Here is a 20,727-nt window from a genome sequence, read left to right on the forward strand (position 1 = left end):
TGGACTAAGATTGTTAAGCTATGCTGCCTTCTAAATTCATTCTTAGTCGAATTTCACTTGCATGGTCTCGATCTAAGCTAGCGCAACCAAAGGTATGGTGATGTGTCCCAAGTCCCCTGTTAACCAGGGGTTAACACACGTGTACACACACCTATCACAATGGACAATTCATCCCATTCGAGAGAGAAACATGAGACAAATGCACCCGTAGTGAGAGAGAAGCACTCCCATCAGATTCTAAGAGCTTGTTCCTGCGTGAAGACTAGTTTCAATTTAGAGGTTTGGAGAGAAAATTACGTTGCAAATTTTTGTGGGTTCACCCATACTAGGTAAGTTCCAAGCAGTTTTCCTTTGTTTACAGTCAAACGTTTAGACTTTGTAGCTTGAAAATTTGACATGGTAGCAAGAGAACTCCCCCTAGCATTTATTATTGCAAGTTTTCTCGACCGCTCGTTTTGCATCATCGTTGCAAAAAAAGCTGCTATTCTCTCCCAATTTCAAACCACGGTTATCCCGTGAAGAGGCTCTAAACTTTAAAGGCGGGGAAAAATCGGGGAGGCGGTCATTTAAGAAGCATCATAGATGCAAAATAGGCATGGGATGGGGAAGGAGTCGAAGGACCAGGCGGCAGCAACCAAAAAGTTCATGGAACGTAAACGTACTGTGTACATTTTGCCACGCTGTGTTGCGTAAACGCTGTGATGACAGTACAATGTCAGCCGTCACCTTTTAATACACGTGATGTATGTGTTTCCCTATCAAGTTTTGTAAAACCCGCGTGGGTCTTGGTGGTTGAGGCTCTGGTTCGTGTTGTGGTGTGTGTGTTCGATTCCCGTGCTTCGGATGAGTCTATTCGGCTCCTTGGCATTGTTGCTACTAAGTAAAAAAAACTCATACCTCATCTCTCTCGTTTGAGCAATTTGGTCCCATCCTCTGCATTTTTCCGTGATCTTGCCCCTGCCCGATGGGCGATCATGCAGCTGATTCCATTGATAGTCCCCTCCTCCACCTTCCTCAGGGTGAAGATCACCTCGACAATATCTTGCCCACCAGCTCCTCCGCTGAGACCCTCACCTGGCTCGGAAAACCAGCTCCTCTTGGAGCCAATCTCGGCGGCAGTAGAACGTTGCCTTTCATTCTCGGTAACCATTCCCTTCCACCTGCTTGTTTCTGTCCATGATCTCCTTTCCGCTCGTTTCAGCTCTAACCTGCGCATGCCTTGGCTTGTTTTTGGGACCTTTCAGGCACCATCTGTTTAGCATACGTTGCTTATTTCGGCATCTTTTTCAACCTCGTTCTGTTCTTCAGAGACGTGCTCGATGAAAGCAACTCATCAGCGGCAAACAATACGAATTATTGGTTGGGAACTTTGTTCCTCTTTGCTATTTTCGGAGCGTTCGTCGCTGAGGCCCGTTCTATAGGGCGCCTCAGGACCTGCGCGTTGTTTCTTTCGCTGTATGTGATGGTGGGTAACCAATACTTGCATATTCTAGGCAATGGCTCCTATTGGATTCCCTTTGCAACACCATGAATCTAACCGTATCCTTGTCACTACCAGGGCATGATTCTTGCTACATTCTCAACAATCTTCATCGTGTCCCATGACAGCCGATCTTCAGGATCTCTTGTTTTCTTTTACATTTCGCTTTACCTCGTTGCTCTGGGAGCTGGGGCATTCCAGCCCGCTCTGCAGTCACTCGGGGCAGACCAATTTGATAAAGTTGCCGACAAATCCAACTTCTTCACCTGGTATCTTGTTTTCGACAACGTGGGATTAGCTTTGGCTGACACACTCCTTGTGTATATAATGACTAGCAAGGGATGGGTGTTTGGATTTGTGTTATGCACGGTCATAGCGGGGGCAACGTTTCTATTATTCATCCTTGGTTTGCCCCTGTATAGACAGCTCAAATCCAGCGCTGGCAATCCATATCACCGAGCTTTACAGGTACTGGTCTCAGCCACGAGGAAATGGAGGGTTCAAGCGCCCCTCGAGAGTGACTTGCTCTACGAGAGTACCGATGACGATGATCCTGCTGGACCTACACGCGGAAAATTAGCACACAGCCTAAGCTGGAGGTAAATTACTCCCTTCTTCCGTTACTTCATGCCAACATTGGCACACAGTATTGGTTTGGACATAACGTCAGGAAGCTGGGAGATTGCCGGCATAGCTCCAGATTGCGAGCAGTATCGCTCTTGAACCCTTGGAATGTTCGTGTGCTATAATTTTTGGATTTGCTCTCAAAGATGTTCTAAATGGTAAGTCACTTCAGCGCTGTTGCAAGCGACTGAAATAGGCTAGTGGCGTGGCGCAGGTTCTTGGACAAGGCAGCCACCGTAACAGAGACTGCGATCTGGCAGCAAAAACCCAGGAATCCATGGGAGCTGTGCACCGTGACAGAGGTGGAAGAGGTGAAGCAAGTGCTGAGGCTACTTCCCGTCTGGGCATGCAATATCTTCTTCTACACGATTTACTCGCAGGGAGGGACATTCTTCATCGAGCAAGGGTTCGTAATGAACACGAGGGTTGCCGGGAGCTTCCACATGCGATCGGCGACGATGAATATATTCAACCTTCTTGCGGTGGTGTTAGGTCCTCCTATCTATGATTGGCTGTTCGTGCCGATTCTGAAGAGATTGACTGGCTTCTCGAGAGGCCTCACACCGCTGCAGCGCATGGGGGGAGGCTATCTGCTAAGCGTTGCGTCCATGACGGTGGCAGCAGGGGTAGAGACGACGAGGCTACGTCTGGCGACAGAGGGGGGTGTGGAGATGAGCATTTTTTGGCAGATTCCACAGTACCTGCTATTGGGTTGTGCGCAGTTTCTGGGAGCGATTGGGCAGCTGGAATTCTTCTACGTAGAGGCTCCGGAGTCTCTGCGCACGCTCGGAAGCTCGTTCTACGGTACCGCCATAGCTTTGGGAAACTATCTGAGCTCTGTTCTGGTCATCGTGGTCACGAGTATCACCACAAGGTCTGGCCGTAGCCCTGGCTGGATTCCTCGAGACCTCAACGAAGGCCACCTCGACTACTTCTTCTGGCTTTTGGCAGGGCTCACCTTCCTCAACTTCGTGATCTTCAGCGCTTGCGCCAAGTCGTTCCAGCACGCTAATCCTCACGAATACGACCGTTCCTTCTTCCGCGTAACCACTGTATCCGCAGCTCCATAGCTACTGCATCTGCAGCTCCATATCCTCTACAGTAAGGAGTTCAACAAGCAACTTTAAACTCTTGGCCTCCACCCAATGGGAAGACCTTAGTAATCGTTTGCACCCAATGGGTAGACCTTAGTAATCGTTTGGCTCCAAAAGAGAACAAGGTGAATGATATCCATCATTCAAGAGGCCTGCCTTGTAACTATGAAAGTAATGTAAAGAAAACTAGCACCATAAACAAACATAAAAAAGAGAGAAACCTAAGAAAAGCCCAGAAAGTTCCCTTCAGAGCAGGTCCAGATTGTACCCAATATCATGCCTATCCTTTCAAATGCAATGCACAAACACAGCTTATGTGTTTTCTTTAATCACTGCTTAATTTCAAATAAAATGGACTTGGACAGTGCCCCCAAAAAACTGAGTTGCGTTATTCTTATATAGTATGCTACAAGTGCACTCAGAACAGCCTTTACAAATCAGCCGTAAAGGACATATCAGGGGAATATTACCCTCCCTCAATTTCGATGTGTTGTTACTGCTCAACCCTCTCTGCTTATGAAAAAGGGGCAACAACTCACCTCTCTTGATCACCTCGGCAGGCCCCTAGCCCGCAAGAACAGAGCGTGCTCACCTCAATCAACAGCCAGAAATTTCTACTATGGCACATAGACATGTGCTCCTTGTGCAGCATCATTAAGCTTGAGCACCTGGACCGGATGCCATGCCAAACTCTCTTTCCTTTTATGTTTAGGTTTTCAATTTAACTCTTGAAGCAGTCCAAGTTTTGCAATCATAGGACCACAGGTTGCATGCTTGTTCGAATGTTCAACTTGGATGGCTGGTGGAGATGAGCTGATCGTAAGCAGCTTCTTAGTTATATTAGGGCCTATTCCCAGTACTAGTTAGGGAGCACTAGTTCCGGGATGTAGGAGCAAAAGTCTCCTCATAATCTATGCCCTTTTTCTAAGCATAGCCTTTGGCAACCAACCGTGCCTTGTACCTTTCAATGGACCCATCTGGCTTACTTTTCACTTTAAAAACCCATTTGGTACCAATGGCATGTTTCCCTCGAGGCAAATCTACAACATTCCAAGTCTGATTTTTCTCAATGGATTGCGATTCATTGTGCATGGCATTCATCTAATGCACATTATCCTTGGCTTCTTCAAAAGCGTCAGGTTCTTCTTCATCAAGAAGAGTACCTACATAAGCTATCTCAACAGAAAGAGCCCTCCCCTGTGTGCCTTATTGCACTACGAGTCCTGCTAGGCAAAGGTGCCTCAAGTCTACTCTCCTTGAGAGTCTCTAGCAACCAATTCGAAACTATTTCGGCTACATGTATCTCTTGAATCTCTTGCATGACAACTTCATCACCCTATGGAGGAACAAAATCAGATGTGGTTGATGTGGTTGAATCGGGGCATGTGGACCAGGAGGATGTTGCTGTAAATTCTGATTTTCAAAAGCTATAAGAAGCATCCCCTCAGAAACATCATCTGAAGAAGTTGGAATAGTAAATTCAGCATGTGTGTGCTGAATTCTCTGAAGAAATAACATCTCTACTCATAAAAATCTTGCGAGTGGTAGGATTATAGAGACGATAGCCTTTGCTTTGTGCACTATACCCAACAAAGATACACTTAAGTGCCTTATCTGACAATTTACCACAAGCACGTGGGCATATGTAACACAACCAAAAACTCTAAAGTGATCCACTGAAGGCTTTTTCCCATGCCCGGCCTCATAGGGAGTGATTGTCTTCAAAGCCTTTGTGGGAGTCCGATTCAAAACATAATTGGCACACATGAGTCCTTAGAGCCAAAATCGATGAGGCAACTTCTTATTATTGAGCATGCATCTATCCATCTCCATGAGAGTGTGATTTTTTCGCTCAACTTTGCCATTTTGCTGAGGTGTAAGCCTCACTACTGTAAGCTGATATGTGATGCCTTTCTCCTTCCAAAATGCCTCAAACTCATGAGACATATATTGCCCCACTTTGTCAGTGCGAAGTGTCTACACCTTGAGCCCTGTCTCATTTTTAACCATGGCCACAAAGTGTTTGAAATGCATAAATACATCTGATTTTTCCTTCAGGTCATAGACCCAAGTATAATTGGTGGTCATCTATGAATGTAACATAATAGAGATAACTACCAAAAGTAGGTGTTCTCATGGGACCACAGACATCACTATGTATGAGCTGTAATTTGCGAGTAGCTCTGACTACACCATCCTTTTTAAAGAGAAATCTATGCATCTTACCAAGGATGCATCCCTCACAGGCATGAGGAGGAGGTAACTCCAAAGGAGGCAATGCATCAACTATAGCATGCTTATGAAGTGTCATCAAGATGCCATAGCTCATGTGCCCATATCTGGCATGCCATAACTCTGCATTCTGCATGGCAGAAGTGGGGGTGCTCACTGAAAGTGCAAGATCGGATCTTTTCTCATAAATGTCAAGCTGAAAAAGACCCCAATACAAAGTGCCAGACAACATCCAAGCATAATCATTCTCTTTGTCTGGGACTGCACACTTAGCATCATCAAATATGACGTGAAATCCTCCTCGATTGAGAGAGGATACTGAAAGTAAATTCTTCTTTATACTTGGCACATAAAGAACATCAGTAATTTTGAAATCTGTGCCATATGTGGAGGTGAGTATGATGTTACCCTCTCCACACACCGAATAAGAAGAATTGTCTGTACATCTCACCTTCTTTTTAGCAGGTAGTGCATGCAGAAATGCAAAAAGACTCTTCTTTCAAGTGATGTGCTTGGAAGCACCACTATCAAAATACCAAGTTCTTAGTGTCTCATTGACATTGAAAGAGCATGCATCCTTTTAGTATCTTGACTTGTATTTCTCTTTGTTCACCTAACTTAATTATAACATATCTTATTCGCCCTTGTAAGGGTATATATTAAGTATCAATTTGAAACCTATCCGTTTCGTCTAAAAAGTTGAAACAAAACGAAATGAAACTTATCAAATTGACGAAATGACGAAACGGACGAAACGTTTCTTGTGACTATGTGCATGACCGAATGTCAGGAATGATAAACCTCTTGATAGAAAGAGAAATAATGGAAAGAGCTTATGACAGGTCATGAAGAATGGATGCAGGATGCAAGAAAAATGGAAAGACCAGCATTTGTGGAGATTAGTGATGATACTGCGCATCCTATTGTGTAGATCGGTAAAATTCCATTGTCCATGTAGGATGGAAAAAATAAATACCTGTCTGATGCATTTCATGTCCTAAATATCACCAAGAACCTGGTTTCTATTGGTCAGTTAGTTGAGCAGGAATTGTAGGTCAAATTTAATCCTCATGGATGGTTTGTTGAGGATTTTCAATGGATGGTTTGTTGAGGATATGAAAAATAAAGGTCGCTTGATAGCAAAAGGGAAAAAGAAGGACAGGATGTTTGCATTGGATGCGGACATGCCTGAATTAAGTGTAGCAATGTTTGCACATGGGACCGGTGTAGTTGTAGATATTGATATCTGGCATAAACACATTAGTCATGTTAATGTACAGTGACTGAAATTAATGCAGGCTCGAAATATTATTGCAGGATTGCCTAAGTTCAAGATTCAGAAATGCATAAGGTATGTGAAGCTTGTCAATTTGGACAACAGGCAAGGAAACCATTTCCTAGACATGTTCAAGAGAGTAACAGGCCATTGGAATTAATCCACTTTGATGTGTGAACTACTAAAGTTGCATCTATTGGAGGTTGTCATTATTTTGTCACTTTTATTAATGACTATAGCAAAAAAGTTTGGGTGTATTTTATGAAAAAGAAAAGTGAAGTGTTTGGTCATTTAAAAGCTTTTAAAGCTATGGTTGAAAAAGAAACAGACTTGCAAATAAAATGCCTAAGGTCAGATGGAGGGGGAGAGTACCTCTCAAATGAGTTTACAAGGTTTCTGCAGGAGCATGGCATAAAGCAACAATAGTCATGCAGTCGTACCCCACAGCAAAATGGACTTGCAGAAAGGAAAAATAGGCATATTGGAGATGTATCTCGTGCCATGCTTAATGAAAAAGACTTGCCATATTATTATTGGCCTGAAGTAGTTGCTACAGTAGTCTACATAATGAACAGGACTCCCACTATAGCAATACATGGCATGATGCCAGAGGAAATGTATACTGGTAGGAAACCAGATATTTCTCATTTGAAAGTCTTTGGTTGCATTGCCTATGTTCATGTGCCAGATGAGTTGAGAAAGTTGGATCCAAAAGCTGAGAAGTGCATCTTTATTGGTTATTGTCTGCAGCAGAAAGGGTATAGATGCTATAACCCTTCTACTCATAAGTTTACAGTAAGTAGAGATGTTGTTTTTGATGAAATGAGCAGCTAGTATAAACTAGTAAATGTGATTGATGATGTAGATGCACAAAATGGTAATGCTGCACAGAATTCACAGCAGCAATCACAAAATATTAGTGGACCTGTAGTGTCCTCTAGCAGTGGTTCGCATACTTCACCATGGATAGGCAGATTGAGATGAGGAGGATCTCCTCAAAGCAACACAGATAGGGGTATGCAAGTATAACGAAAGGGAAAAGAGAAAGTAGATCAGCCCATGGTTGATGTGAATGCAAGTCACTCTTATGTGGATGGTGAATCCAGTGGCTCAGAACAGAGCCTTGATGATGAGTTGGGTATTCCTTCTATTGTTACACATGGAGTAAGAAAGACAAGGGATGTTTTGAGAGCACTTGGTAGCGAGACTATTTTGCACAAGTCTACCAGACCTAGGTATGCTGTGCATAGGCTGAAATATGATGGATTTATAGCCATTCACTATGCCTATATGGTCAAAATGATACATGAACCAGAACCCACTTCTTTTGAGCAAGCCATGGGAAAAGAAAAATTGGAGAAAGCCATGGATGAAGAAATGGATGCCTTGGAAGTAAATGCTACATAGGAATTGGTGCCTTTGCCTAAAGACAAGAATGCAATTGGCTGCAAGTGGGTTTATAAGGTGAAGCACAATGCAGATGGTTTTGTGAACAGATACAAGGCAAGATTAGTTGTCAAGGGGTATGCACAGACATATGGCATTGATTATGAAGAAACATTCAGTCTAGTTGTAAGGATGGTAGCCGTAAGAGTAGTCATTGCTATGGCTGCATCAAAGGGATGGTCTTTACATCAGATGAATGTAAAGAATGCTTTCTTGCATGGTGATTTGCAAGAAGAGGTCTATATGGAGCAGCCACTAGGTTATTTCATGTTGTTCATCCTGAGTTTGTTTGCAAGTTGAAGAAAGCCTTATATGGTTTGAAGCAAGTACCTAGAGCATGGTCTGACAAGATAGGATAGTATCTTGTCACTATTGGCTTTCAGATTTCTAAGGTAGATTTCTCACTTTATGTGAGAAAAACAGAGAAAGCTATTATGCTGCTTGTCATTGATGTTGATGATTTGATCATCACAGGTGATAGTGATGAAGATATCCTTCATGTGAAAATGCTATTGAAGTAGAAGTTTGAGATGAAGGATTTGGGAGAGCTGCATTACTTCTTGGGCATTGAGGTGATTAGATCCACAAGTGGGATATGGCTCTTGCAGAGGCAGTATGGATTGGACATGCTGTCCAAATATGGGATGACAGGCTGTAAGCCTATTTTAGTTCCTTTGGAGCAAAATGTGAAGTTGAGCAGAAATGCAGGTGAGCTTCTAGAAGACCCTACTATGTACAGACGCATAGTAGGAAGTTTGATTTATATGACTATTATCGGGCCAGATTTGAGCTATGCTATTGGGTTGGTAAGTCAGTTTATGCAGGCTCCAAGGAAACCGCATTTGGATGCGGCTAGATGCATACTGAGTTATGTGAAGTCCACATTGCAATATGGACTATTTTATGAGACTGGGGTTCAGATACAATTGCATGGATACACTAATGCTGATTGGGCTGGTAGTATTTCTAATAGACTATCTACTAGTGGATATGTGTTCTCTTTTGGGAGTGTTGCAGTCACTCGGAGCAGCAAGAAATAGCCTACAGTTGCCTTGTCGAGCATAGAGGCTGAGTATAGGGGTGCAGCAATGGTTGCATGTGAGGCAGCTTAGTTGCATAAGCTACTTTATGATATGCATCGGGCCAATTGTCATTTATTGTGATAATATAAGCAATATACACTTGGCAAATAACCCAGTTTATCATGCTAGAACAAAGCACATTGAGGTGCATTATCACTATGTGTGAGAGAAGGTTCTAGTAGGTTTTATTGATCTAGTTTATGTCAGCACAGAGGATTAGGTAGCTGACATATTCATGAAGGCATTGGGTACAGAGAAGCTATGCAAGTTCAGAGACCTACTTGGTGTGCAGGAATTGGGATTGAGCTCGAGGGGGAGTGTTGAGATATCGAGCTCCACTCGTGATATGCCAGGGTGACCGTTGTGCATTTATGTTACTAACTTGTTAGCTGCAGATGCGGTTGGTACACCGCCCATAAATAATAGCTAGATGACAGCTATCTTTATGTACTCTGGTTAGTGGCTCAGCTAGTATGCCACCTAGGTTTAAAGATGAGTTTGGTTTGAGACCCACATATAGGGTTCACCTATTCTTTTGTACTAAGAGAGAGTTCTTTTGGCTTTCACAACTAAGAAGAGGAAAACTATTTTCAGCCTCCACCTTTGTGTATATTCCCCCATTGTGTATGTAAGAAAGCTGCAAGTGAGATGCCTTCCTTCTATCCCACTCTCTTTGTAGGGTCCACATAAGCTTCCCAAGAGCAAAAGAGGTGATCTTTTGCATGAATGGAAGGACCACATCATGAAGTTCAAGCTTGGGAAGAAAGGATGCCTTGCAAAGGTGCAACACATCTACATGGGGAAGGACATGTGCCTTCCTATGTCAAGCAATCAATCGACAATACCATCGCATTGTAAGTTGCATTTTGTATAAGATTTCTACGTGTAATGAGTCAGTTTGAAATTTTATTTTGAAATAGCACCAGTGTAATGAGTTAGTTTGAAATTGTATTTTGAAATAGCACTTGTGCATAGCAGATGTATTTCCTTCATAATTTGAGGAGTGGGAACCAGTCGAGTGCTTCTTAGGTAAGTTTATTGTCATTCATGAGGATTTAGGAAGACAAATGCATGCTAGAGAGAAGTCCTCTACTTTGAAATAGAGAAATATCTATTGGTACAATGCCAAGTACATTACTCCAAGGATGCATCAAGCTATGACCATCTTCAATGCATTGCAACACCACAACTTGAAGACATGGATTGCAGCATGGTGGATGCAAGAATAGTGCAATCATACAAGGAAAAGATTGCAAAGGATGTGGGCATGGCCATGAAGTTTACATTTGGCTCTAAATGGGAAAGGTTGTCTTGGTTTATGCCTCTGCGCATTTTTGCTTCTTATTTTCAAAATATTCAGATGCACAAAACAAAAAACATGTGGTCATGCAAGTGCCTACATGAGAATGCCCTTGAGGAATTGCTTGGGGTGAATTGGGGAAGTAGGTCAGGTGAACAAAAGGGTGATCTGTTTCAATGCCATGTATGTAAGGACAATGTGGTTGTCAAGTACCACATCTCCTGCCAAATGTTATATTTTGCTTTCGAATATAGGTGCTGTAAGAAAACAGGTGGCAATTGGCTCCCCCTTGACTCTAACGATGATGATAATATAGGGATAAGTTTATGCATTGATTCTCATTTAGGAGATGTCAAGAATGTGACAGTCATGTCATAGTGGACTCTCAAGGATGTGCGGGAACACCTATTGGTCATGGCAGATGGCATGTCTAAGTCCTTTCACTTTACCTTAAATGGTAAAAAGGTAGGAAAGCGTGCAAAGAAGCGCATGCATAGTGCCACTTTTATCCCTCTTGCAATATTGAAGATTGTAAACAATGTGGGGTGGAACTGTGGATTTTGACATTTTTCAATTCATAGTGGTGCAATTAATTTTGATGTTTTGAATGGTTTTGTGTCGTGTCAATGTCAAATTTTGCCCAAAAAAATTATAATTCATTTTATTATTTATATTTAGAACTTTTGGGTATATATAGGTTATAAAGTTACTTTAGCTTTAAAATTTCACTTTCATACCCATAGTTCTCCTAGCTACCGAACTACCATGGATTCTACTAGGTTAGTCTTCCACGATTGCATCTCCCGTACTTCATTAGTTAGATAGAGAGGAGTTATTTCCCGTAATTGATAAGAGCATAGATGTCCTAGGCACCTACTTGGGAGCCCGAGACGAGACTTTGAAGACCTCATACCTATGAAGGACATCAAATATATCCCTGTGTAGATGGGTGAGAGAGATGACATATGCAACATTACTGTGCCTTTGATCCACAAGGCATATAATGAAGTCCAAGCCATTGTGGATGGTGGAGTAGGTATAAATGTCCTATCAAAAGAGCTCTGTGATGAATGGGGTCTTCCACCAATGCAAAAGGCTAATTTCAACATACGAGCAACATACGCCTTGCCAATGATTCACGGGCCAAACCCTTGGGAATAGTGAATGGCGTGTCCACAAAGGTCACAGGAGTTCGCTTTTCCCTTCAATTCACAATCTTGGATCTCCCAAAAAAATTCTATCAAATCTTACTGGGACGTCCTTGGTTATGGGAAGCATCAGTCCCCATGACTGGAGAACTGATAGAGTGACAATCCAGAATTGCAACACTGCACTCAGGGTGAATGTGGGGACATGAGCTATAAAAGCAATTGTGTCTAGAGCGTTGGATGACACATCTTCAATGACAATCTCAAGCAAACCATTTCCCCTGCAATAGCATGCCATAGCGGGCAATTCACAAAGCAATGTTAATAATTGGATACAAATATTGGCAACCATCGACAATGCCATTCATTAGACCCCATCTTCTCACAGATAGATGCTAAGGTGCTACAGGTAGATTCTCCACTCACACATGAAGAACCAATCGATCTAGAGGTGCCATTATTTATGGCTGATTTTGAGTGGGATAATGAACCTGAAGAAGGTACCCATACCAATGATGACCTTGAAACTGAGGCTAAGAATGTTGAAATTGAAGATCAAGTCTATGACAATGACTTAGCCATTCTACATGCCCTAATGGCAGCTGAGCTTCCAAAAATTAAACCTCCAAAGTTGAATAATAGAGCAAAAGATCCCGCAAGAAAGCTAGAGGAGGAAATCGCAGAAAAGCCAAGGCTACACACTTCAATGAATTCGAACGAGTCCAAACAAGGATCATCGAATTGTATCTTGCAAAGCCAGCTCCCTCAAAATCAGAACCACCACGTCTTGAATGGTCCCCTGAGGGACTTGAAGGAGTGTGCACAACAAATAAACCCTTACATGGGAACACCTTACTAGTGGAAAAGTTACCCCATAGTTCCCAGTGTAAGAAGTTTAGAAAGTATAAGCCACATGTGCGTATGAAGATCGATTAAGAGAATTCATCAAAAAAAAAAAAAAGGTCTCCAAGAGCTAAACAAATTGGTTATAATACTATGCCACCCCGTACACGTGGCACATGTCAGGCTAGTTCAACACCATCAAAGGCTGATCTTAAAGAAGTGCCGGAGTACTTCAAGAATTACACAAGTGGCAATATCCCCATAGCAATGCCAAGACCACTAAAAGAATCTGAAGTTCAACTTGTGCTACTAGAAACATTAGATAGAGTCCAATTCAACACAACCACAAATGGGAGCCGACTGAAGCGCTACTACATCATCACGCAAGCCATCCCTGACAAAAACGAAGATCGGGGAAACCCAAGTCTTCCTTAGTTAGGATTAGATTGTTACATGCGCACTCACTAGCATATGCACGTTTTTTGCACATATAGTTTGCACTAGATTGTTACATGCACACTCACTAGCATATGCACGTTTTTGCACATTTAGGAAGACCTAATCAATTTTGTATTAGGGATTATTGAGTCTTAGTTTCCCTAATAAATACCACAAATAAGCATATAGTTAGTCCCTACCTAATCAACACACCATGTGCACTCACATGATTTTGCATAGGCACATAATAGATTGCATCAATAATAGTATCACACACTTTCATTCCATACTCTCAAAGCATGCAATGAATTCACAAGCAAGACAAGAAGCTATGCAAAAACTCAAGATGAATTGGCAAAAGAGTCTGCAGCCTCAATAACGAGAGACCCCCACCAAACATCACAGATGTCTCCTAAATGTAAAAGTATCATACTTGCATATAAACTTATCTATACTATAAGCTCAATCATACAGATGCAATCGCATCCAACATGTATGCAAGATAGAAGGAAATGCCAGCCTTAACAACGAGACCCCTGCCAAATCTCTTCCCAAGAAGATTCGATGGCAAAGTCCACAGCCTTAGCAATGAGATCCCCTCTGAAATTCACAACCGTCTACCCCTCCTCAAGAGGAGATAAGCTTCCTGACTACATACCATAAATTGTATGGTACAAAAGCATGTACAAAAGCATTATAGTAGGAATGACTCGCATGCCACAAGCTCAACAACCACTGGGTTATGCACATGGCATCCCAACTCCAAAATCAAAATATGCCATAACCCATGGACGGGTAATCAAATGGATTCGGGAGTATGTTGTCTCTGTGCCAAGATGGACTTAGGTAGTATAGAATGTGTGTAGAGTAGCGGCAAAGCTCCGCTTGTACTTGCATAAGGCTAGGAATAATCCCTCTTAGAAATCCAACTTGCATGTTCTACATACAAGTTCTACATACGATTCCTACATGCAACACGCGAGTTCTACATGCAACTCCTACATGCGAGTTCTTCATGCAACTCCTACATGAAATTCCTACATGCGAGTTCTACATGCAACTCCTACATGCATGTTCTACATGCAACTCCTACATGCATGTTTTACATGCAAGTCCTACATGCAACTCCTACATGCAAGTTCTACATGCGAGTTCTACATGCAACTCCTACATGTGAGCTCTACATGTATCTCCTACATGCAACATGCAACTCCTACATGTAACTTGCAACTTCTACATGCAACTTCTATATGCAAGTTCTACATGCAGAGAGAGAATGTCTTACAATTCCTACATGCAAAGAGAGATGCTCTCCAACTTGTATAAATACCCCATAATGGAATGAAGCCCACACTCTTTGGGGCATTGTTTTGAGTTCTACTTTGGTATTCGAAGCAATTGTCTTAAGTGTCCATGCTTCCTTGCACTCCACATCCAAAAGCATGTCCTAACCTTGCAACTCCTCCTCCCCTCTCCTCCAACCTCGCAACCATCCTCTCCCTCTCCTCCTCCCTCCTCCTCCTCTCCCTCCTCCTCCCTTCTCCTCCTCCTCCTCCTCCCCCCTCCTATCTCTTCTTTCCCCCCATGCTCCTCCTCCCTTCTCCTCCTCCTCCCCCCTCCTATCTCTTGTTTCCCCCCATGCCTCTCCCACTCCTCTGCACCCCCTAAACCCTTAGTTCTTCAACCCTTAACCTCCATAATCCACGAGGGAGACAAGTTCTCCATCATGTACTCTACCATGAATCTTGGATCCTCCTTCTAACCCTCGAACTTCTTCTAAACCTTGGAACCTCCTTCTAAACCCTGTATGATGATACACGTTCTTTTTACACATGCATGCACTATGTTTGCTTATCACACTTAAGCCTACGTCTCTCATGAAATATGACTCGAGGTCCTAAGCTACACATATACTACAAACGACAACCCTAATATATCTGTAGGTGAAAAAAAGCCTCGGAACCCTGCATAATACTGAGAATACCCTGCTCTTCCTACTATGAAAGCTGTGGGAAAGAGCCAGCAGTAGGTATCCTAGATGGTTTACGTATGGCAAGGCCAACAAAATCACGACTGATTTCTGAGACTGTCCCCTTCTTCGATATGTTGCAAGGTGGCTTGTGCATCATGCGCCTGATGAGAATAATTGGCTGCTATTATGCACATCTTCATGTATGCATTGTCGATATCAAGCCGCTGGCTGGTTAATGACTTGATTTAGGTGGAGGGGCAAAAGGAATTGGCTGCTATTATGCACATCTTCATGTATGCATTGTCGATATCAAGCCGCTGGCTGGTTAACGACTTGATTTAGGTGGAGGGGCAAAAGGAGTGCAGATGTGCTCAATGATGATGTGGCAGTCAGTGGGGGTCATATACAATGATTGTGCCTAGCAGGGACTCTGCCTGTGGTGCCCTGTGCTAAGGTGGCAGGAGTGATCACATGCAAAATGCCAAGTGTGCCAAGCAGGGGGTCAGAGTGCCATGTGGCTGATGATGTGTCACTGTTGACTAGGATGCTGATGTGGTAGTGCTGACTGGACATGTTGGTGATGTGGCATGGTGACATGGCATTGATGATGTGGACTGCTGACCTAGCATTACTGACATGGCACTATGTGGGTGGCAATTGGGTCAGTGTGCTGACATGGCAGCATTGAGATAATGTAGCTAACTATCACCGTGGCACATGACATGGCCAAGTGATGATGTGGCATGCAGGGTGCCAGATGCTGATGTGGCACGATAAGGTGCCATGTGTCAATCTCTTGAGCAGACCCTATTCGAACTTGACTAAGCGTGGCCAAGTTGCCACATGTCAAAATTTATAAAATTCCGACAAAATATATTAGATTCTGTCATCCCATGGGAGTCTATTGAAGCTTCCATTGTTGACGTTCGTTGGAGCTGCTGTGGTCAGCTGTGCTGTGAAGCTTCATGTGTGGCCCATCTACTTACGCTCTTCACTCAGCTCTGAGGCCAACGGGCTCTTCTACTCTCCAGTGTTGAGAGGAGAGTTGCCCTTCTACGCTCCAGTGTGCTGAAGGGCTGCTCACGGGACTCTCTTAAGAGTCGGTGTGGAAGGCAATGTTGCGAGATCTGGCTAGTGCTATTGGAGTGCTAGGCATTACGTTTCCATAGGGACGGCCGGCTATAGTCACCCACAGGAGAGTTATGGAACTTCTCCTTTCTGTTGGCTGGTCGAGATTTGGAGATACGAGAGAGAAGCCACTGAAGGTGTAGATAATGGGCTGGAGGTGTTGGTGTGATGCCGAGAGGTCGCCCATCGCTGATCACAAGGCAGAAGGCTGGCGACGAGAGCTATGGTGTTTTGGGGCTACAGAGTTTCTTGAGGTCACCGATGGTGTCATCCTCATTGCATTTGATGTGGACCTTCTTGCCGAGGTGATCGTTGGGCACAGCTTCGATCACCACAAGAGAAAACCGACAAAAAATAGAGAGCAATTAGTCTGGAGACTTAGTCGCTCGAAGGCTGCAGCCGTGCGTGAGTCGATGCTAAGTGTGTGCTGAGCATGAGTCAATGTCTGGAAGGATGGTTGCTGAGCAATAGCGAGACCTTTTGCGTAGGTAGCAATCCCGTGAAGCCTTCGTTAGGCTGCTCGTTAGCCCATGAAGCCTAAGCTACCATTGCTCGTAAGCTAATCTTGTAGAGGCATTTGGAGAGGCAGCTCATTGGTGAAGGCTCGCCTTAGGTCGTGGTAGAAGGCTGTTGCTGTTGTAGAGGCTGCGTAGAGGTAGACAGAAGCTTAGATGAGGGTCTCACTCTCTAATTCATTGAGACCTCTCTAATGGATCGTCTCTCTCTCTCTCTCAGACTAGTGAATACTCTCACTTTCTCTCCTAACAGAATTCAAAGTCTCTCAAGAAACTCTTAATGAAAATCCTCTCTCACTTAGAAAGAAGAACATTTCTCTCTCAAAAGAAGAACATTTCTCTCTCACAATAAGAATGAACGGAATTCTCAGACATGCAATGGATGAAGTTCTCTCAACAGAAGAGATCACTCAAGCTCACAATGAACTGAACATAAATTCTTCAATAAACAGAATTTCTCTCAATAGATGGGAGTCTCCAACCGGAAGTGAACTCTCACAAAGAACACTCAAGAGAACTCACAATCACTCAATCTCTCTCACAAGGATGGCACCTCAGCGAAAGGCAAAACCATGCTCTGATACCATCACAAAATATGAAGAGGGGAGAGGAGAAGAGTGGAGATGAGGAGAGAGGGCACACCACAAATGACTAACTGTACACTAGATTTAGTTGAAAATGTAGAATATATACAAACCCATTTAGGGTTAGGGTTAGAGAATCTAAAAAGTGTTAGTGCTATGCACATATGATCACATAATGGTGCTATGCACGTATGATCACATGATGTTGAGCGTGATCTCTCAACACCTTGACCTAGAAATTTGAGCTTACCCTTATGGACTTTAGTATTGTATAGCAAAACCAGGTCACCTTCCTTGATGTCTTTGTCTTTGAGGTTTCTATCAAACCATGCCTTTCTTCTTTGTTTTTTCGTTATTGTCATGGCATGGTAGGCAACTAATCTGGTATCTGTATGCTTCTCTAATTGGTAGAGCCTTTCTTTCAACCATGCATGATCTCCCATACATTCTTCTACTACTATGCGTAGATTGGGTATTATAAATTCTAGTGGAACCACAACTTCAAGGCCGTACACCAATTGAAAGTTGTATTTCCTATACAGATCTTGAGTGTAGTTCGATATGCCCATAAGGCTGCATTTAGTTTCTCTACCCAATCAAAATGCTTTGGTTCTACTACCTTGGTGAGGACAATGCATAATATTTTGTTGGTGGATTCGGCTTATCCATTCCCTTGGGGGTAGTAAGGTGTGCTCTTTCTATGGATCACCATAAAGCCAGACAAGAGTTCTTGGATGACCTCATTGACAAAATGTGTATCTCTACCTGACAATTTCAATGGGACATCCAAATCGGGTAATCACATTCTCGTATAAGAACCTTGCTGTTCTTCTGGCATCTGCCTTTCTGATTGCTTTAGCTTTAGCCCATTTGTAAAGTAATCAGTGGCCATAATGATGTAGCATGCCTGTGTTCCCTTTGCCTCTAGATGGATGGGACCCAAAAAATCAATCTCCCATTTTTCAAAGGGTTTTTGTGCAATGACTGTTATTAGAGGATTGAAGTCTTTGTGTTGTGATTTAGTAGTTTGTTGGCATACATCACAACTTTTGACATATTCATAGGCATCTGACCAAAGTGTTGGCTACTAATATCCTACGAGAAGGACTTTTCTTGTTGTTGCTTCCCCTTGGAAATGCCCTCTTGCAATGCCTTCATGGGCTTCACTGAGGATTGGCATGATCTCATGTGGCATCACACATCTCCTTAAACTAGGTCCTTTCCCATCTTGTATAGTTGTCCTGCAATGAGTTGATAGGGTGGAGCTTTTAGAATTAGTTTCCTAGCATCCACTACTTTCATTTCAGGAGGTGGTCTTCCTGCCATTAAGTACCCAATGATGTCTGCACCCCAATCAAGCATAGCATCTAGTTGAAATAATGCGACATCTAGTAGGTCATGTCTTCTATTCCCTCTGGCTGTCCTCAATCATGACATGTGATCGGCAATGAAATGTTGGGCTCCTTTTCTCACCATGATTTTGAAATTGAATTCTTGTAGCAATAGAAGCCATCCGGCTTGTGGTGCATGGGCGATCATAAGATATAATAAGGCTTGATGATCTGTGTAGAAGATAAAGTCAGTAGCCAATCGATAGTGTCAAAATTTCTTCATGTTGTAGATCATTGACAAGGCTTATTTTTCTATTATGGTGTAATTCACCTCCGCATCATTTAGATGTCTGCTTGCAAAGTATACAAGGTAGTCTTTGTTGTGCTTGCCAGGTTAACATAACACACTACCCCTACTGCATAATTGGAACCGCCAATATGTACATGAAATTCTATGTCATAGGGGTTGAGATCAATCTCCACTTGAGGTTTTCGAATGCTTGTTCGCATTTGTCTGTCCAAATGAAGCACCGCCTATTGACTGCCTCCCTTAGAGACTTTAGTTAGGAGAGGGGGGGTAGAGGGAGGAGGGGGGGGTTTGGGGGGCGGGAGGGGTGGAGGGAGGGGGGCTAGGGGGAAAGGGAAAGGAGGCGGAGGTGGAAGGGAGTTGGAGGAGAGAGGGGGAAGGGGTTGAGGGGGGTGGGTGGGTTGGGGGGGAGGGGGTGGAGGTGGAGGGGGGTTGGAGGAGAGAGGGGGAGGGGGGGAGGGAGGAGGTGGAGGGGGGGTGGAGGAGAGGGGGGCAGGTGGAGGAGAGAGGGGGGGTGGGGGGGGGTTGGAGGTGGGGGGAAAGGGGGTGGGGGGGGGATGAGGGTGGGGGGAAAAGGGGGGTGGAGGAGGGGGGGGTTTGGAGGTTCAATATTGAGGATACCCCAGTTTATGAAGGACTAGCCAAGACAAGGAAATTGAATCTTACCTTGGATGGAGAAGAAGAAAAGCCTATATACATCGACGAACAACTCACTCTAGAAGAAGAAAAAGAACATTGGGCAAACAGCTCACTCTAGAAGAAGAAAAAGAATTGAAAGCATTGCTCATGGAATATAGAGATTGCATGGCTTGGTCCTACAAAGAAATGAAAGGGATTTCCCCAAAAGTTGCAGTACATACCATGCCAATAAGGGAAGGATCCAAACCAAAGGTATGCAGACCTTACAAGACAAATCCCAACTATGGCACCCATGTCTATGAAGAACTAGAAAAATTACTGGATGCTGATTTCAGTTATGAGATCAAGCATACCAATTGGGTGTCACAAATTGTGATTGTTCCTAAGAAAAATAAGAAGCTCAGAATATGTGTGAATCTCAAGAACATCAATGCAGCAACAATCAGAGATCATTATCCCCTACCATTGATTGAAACAATTTTAGAAAGGGTAGTAGGATCTGAAGTATATAGCTTCTTGGATGGGTTCAATGGGTACAACCAAGTATAAATTGCACTGCAAGATCAGGCAAAGATAGCGTTTGCGATAGAATGGGGCATTTTTGCATACAGAGTCATGCCATTCGGCTTATGCAATGCCCCATCTACTTTTCAAAGGGTAATGTACACCGCCTTCAAGGAATTTCTCAATAAGTTCCTACAAGTCTTTCTCGATGACTTGTGCGTACACTCAGGAAAAAAGGATCACTAGAAATGCCTTGAAGAAGTGCTAAAAAAATGTAGGGAGTATGGAATCTCTTTGAATCCTCTAAAATGCCAATTCCTGGCCACACATGGAGTAGTCTTAGGACACATAGTCTCTCGACATGGGATTGCAAATGACATGGACAAAATAAAGATTATCATAGAGCTTTCCCCCCCACTAAATGCCAAGGGAGTCCAAGTCTTCATGGGCCATGTTAGATACTAAAGCAGGTTCATATTGAGGTATGCCATAATTACAAGACCCCTATATCAGCTCTTAGTCAACTACAAATATTATTTTGAAGGTTCATATATGCTATGGTTTATGAGTAAGAGATTTTCTAAGCTTCAAAAAACTCTTGAATGCGGCTATCAATGTAATATCCCACTAACTTGGAGATGGATCCAATCTATTATATTTGTGGCAATGTTGGTCTTCTCTAGAAAAAAAAGTTTTCCATTGGGATGTCGAAATATTTTGTAATTTGCCAATCTTCCTAAGTACCGTTTTCAAGTACTTTTTATAATACGTTTGAAGAATTTTT

At 43.2% G+C, this 20,727-nt stretch overlaps 1 protein-coding gene across 1 annotated transcript; it reads left to right on the top strand.

The window, feature by feature from the left end:
* Positions 1-796: 796 nt before the first annotated feature.
* On the top strand, positions 797-3,699 carry LOC147899874 (protein NRT1/ PTR FAMILY 8.1-like). The gene is made up of 4 exons (XM_087377562.1): positions 797-1,142; positions 1,245-1,465; positions 1,559-2,079; positions 2,319-3,699. Exons 1-4 carry the CDS (start codon positions 965-967, stop codon positions 3,172-3,174), a joined length of 1,776 nt encoding a protein of 591 aa, XP_087233688.1. The 5' UTR covers positions 797-964; the 3' UTR covers positions 3,175-3,699.
* The last annotated feature ends 17,028 nt before the right edge of the window (positions 3,700-20,727 follow it).

This window comes from Dipteris shenzhenensis, chromosome 7, assembly GCF_047967505.1.
Source record: "Dipteris shenzhenensis isolate YYH24624 ecotype China chromosome 7, Dip_SZ_1.0, whole genome shotgun sequence".
Lineage (NCBI taxonomy): Eukaryota > Viridiplantae > Streptophyta > Polypodiopsida > Gleicheniales > Dipteridaceae > Dipteris > Dipteris shenzhenensis.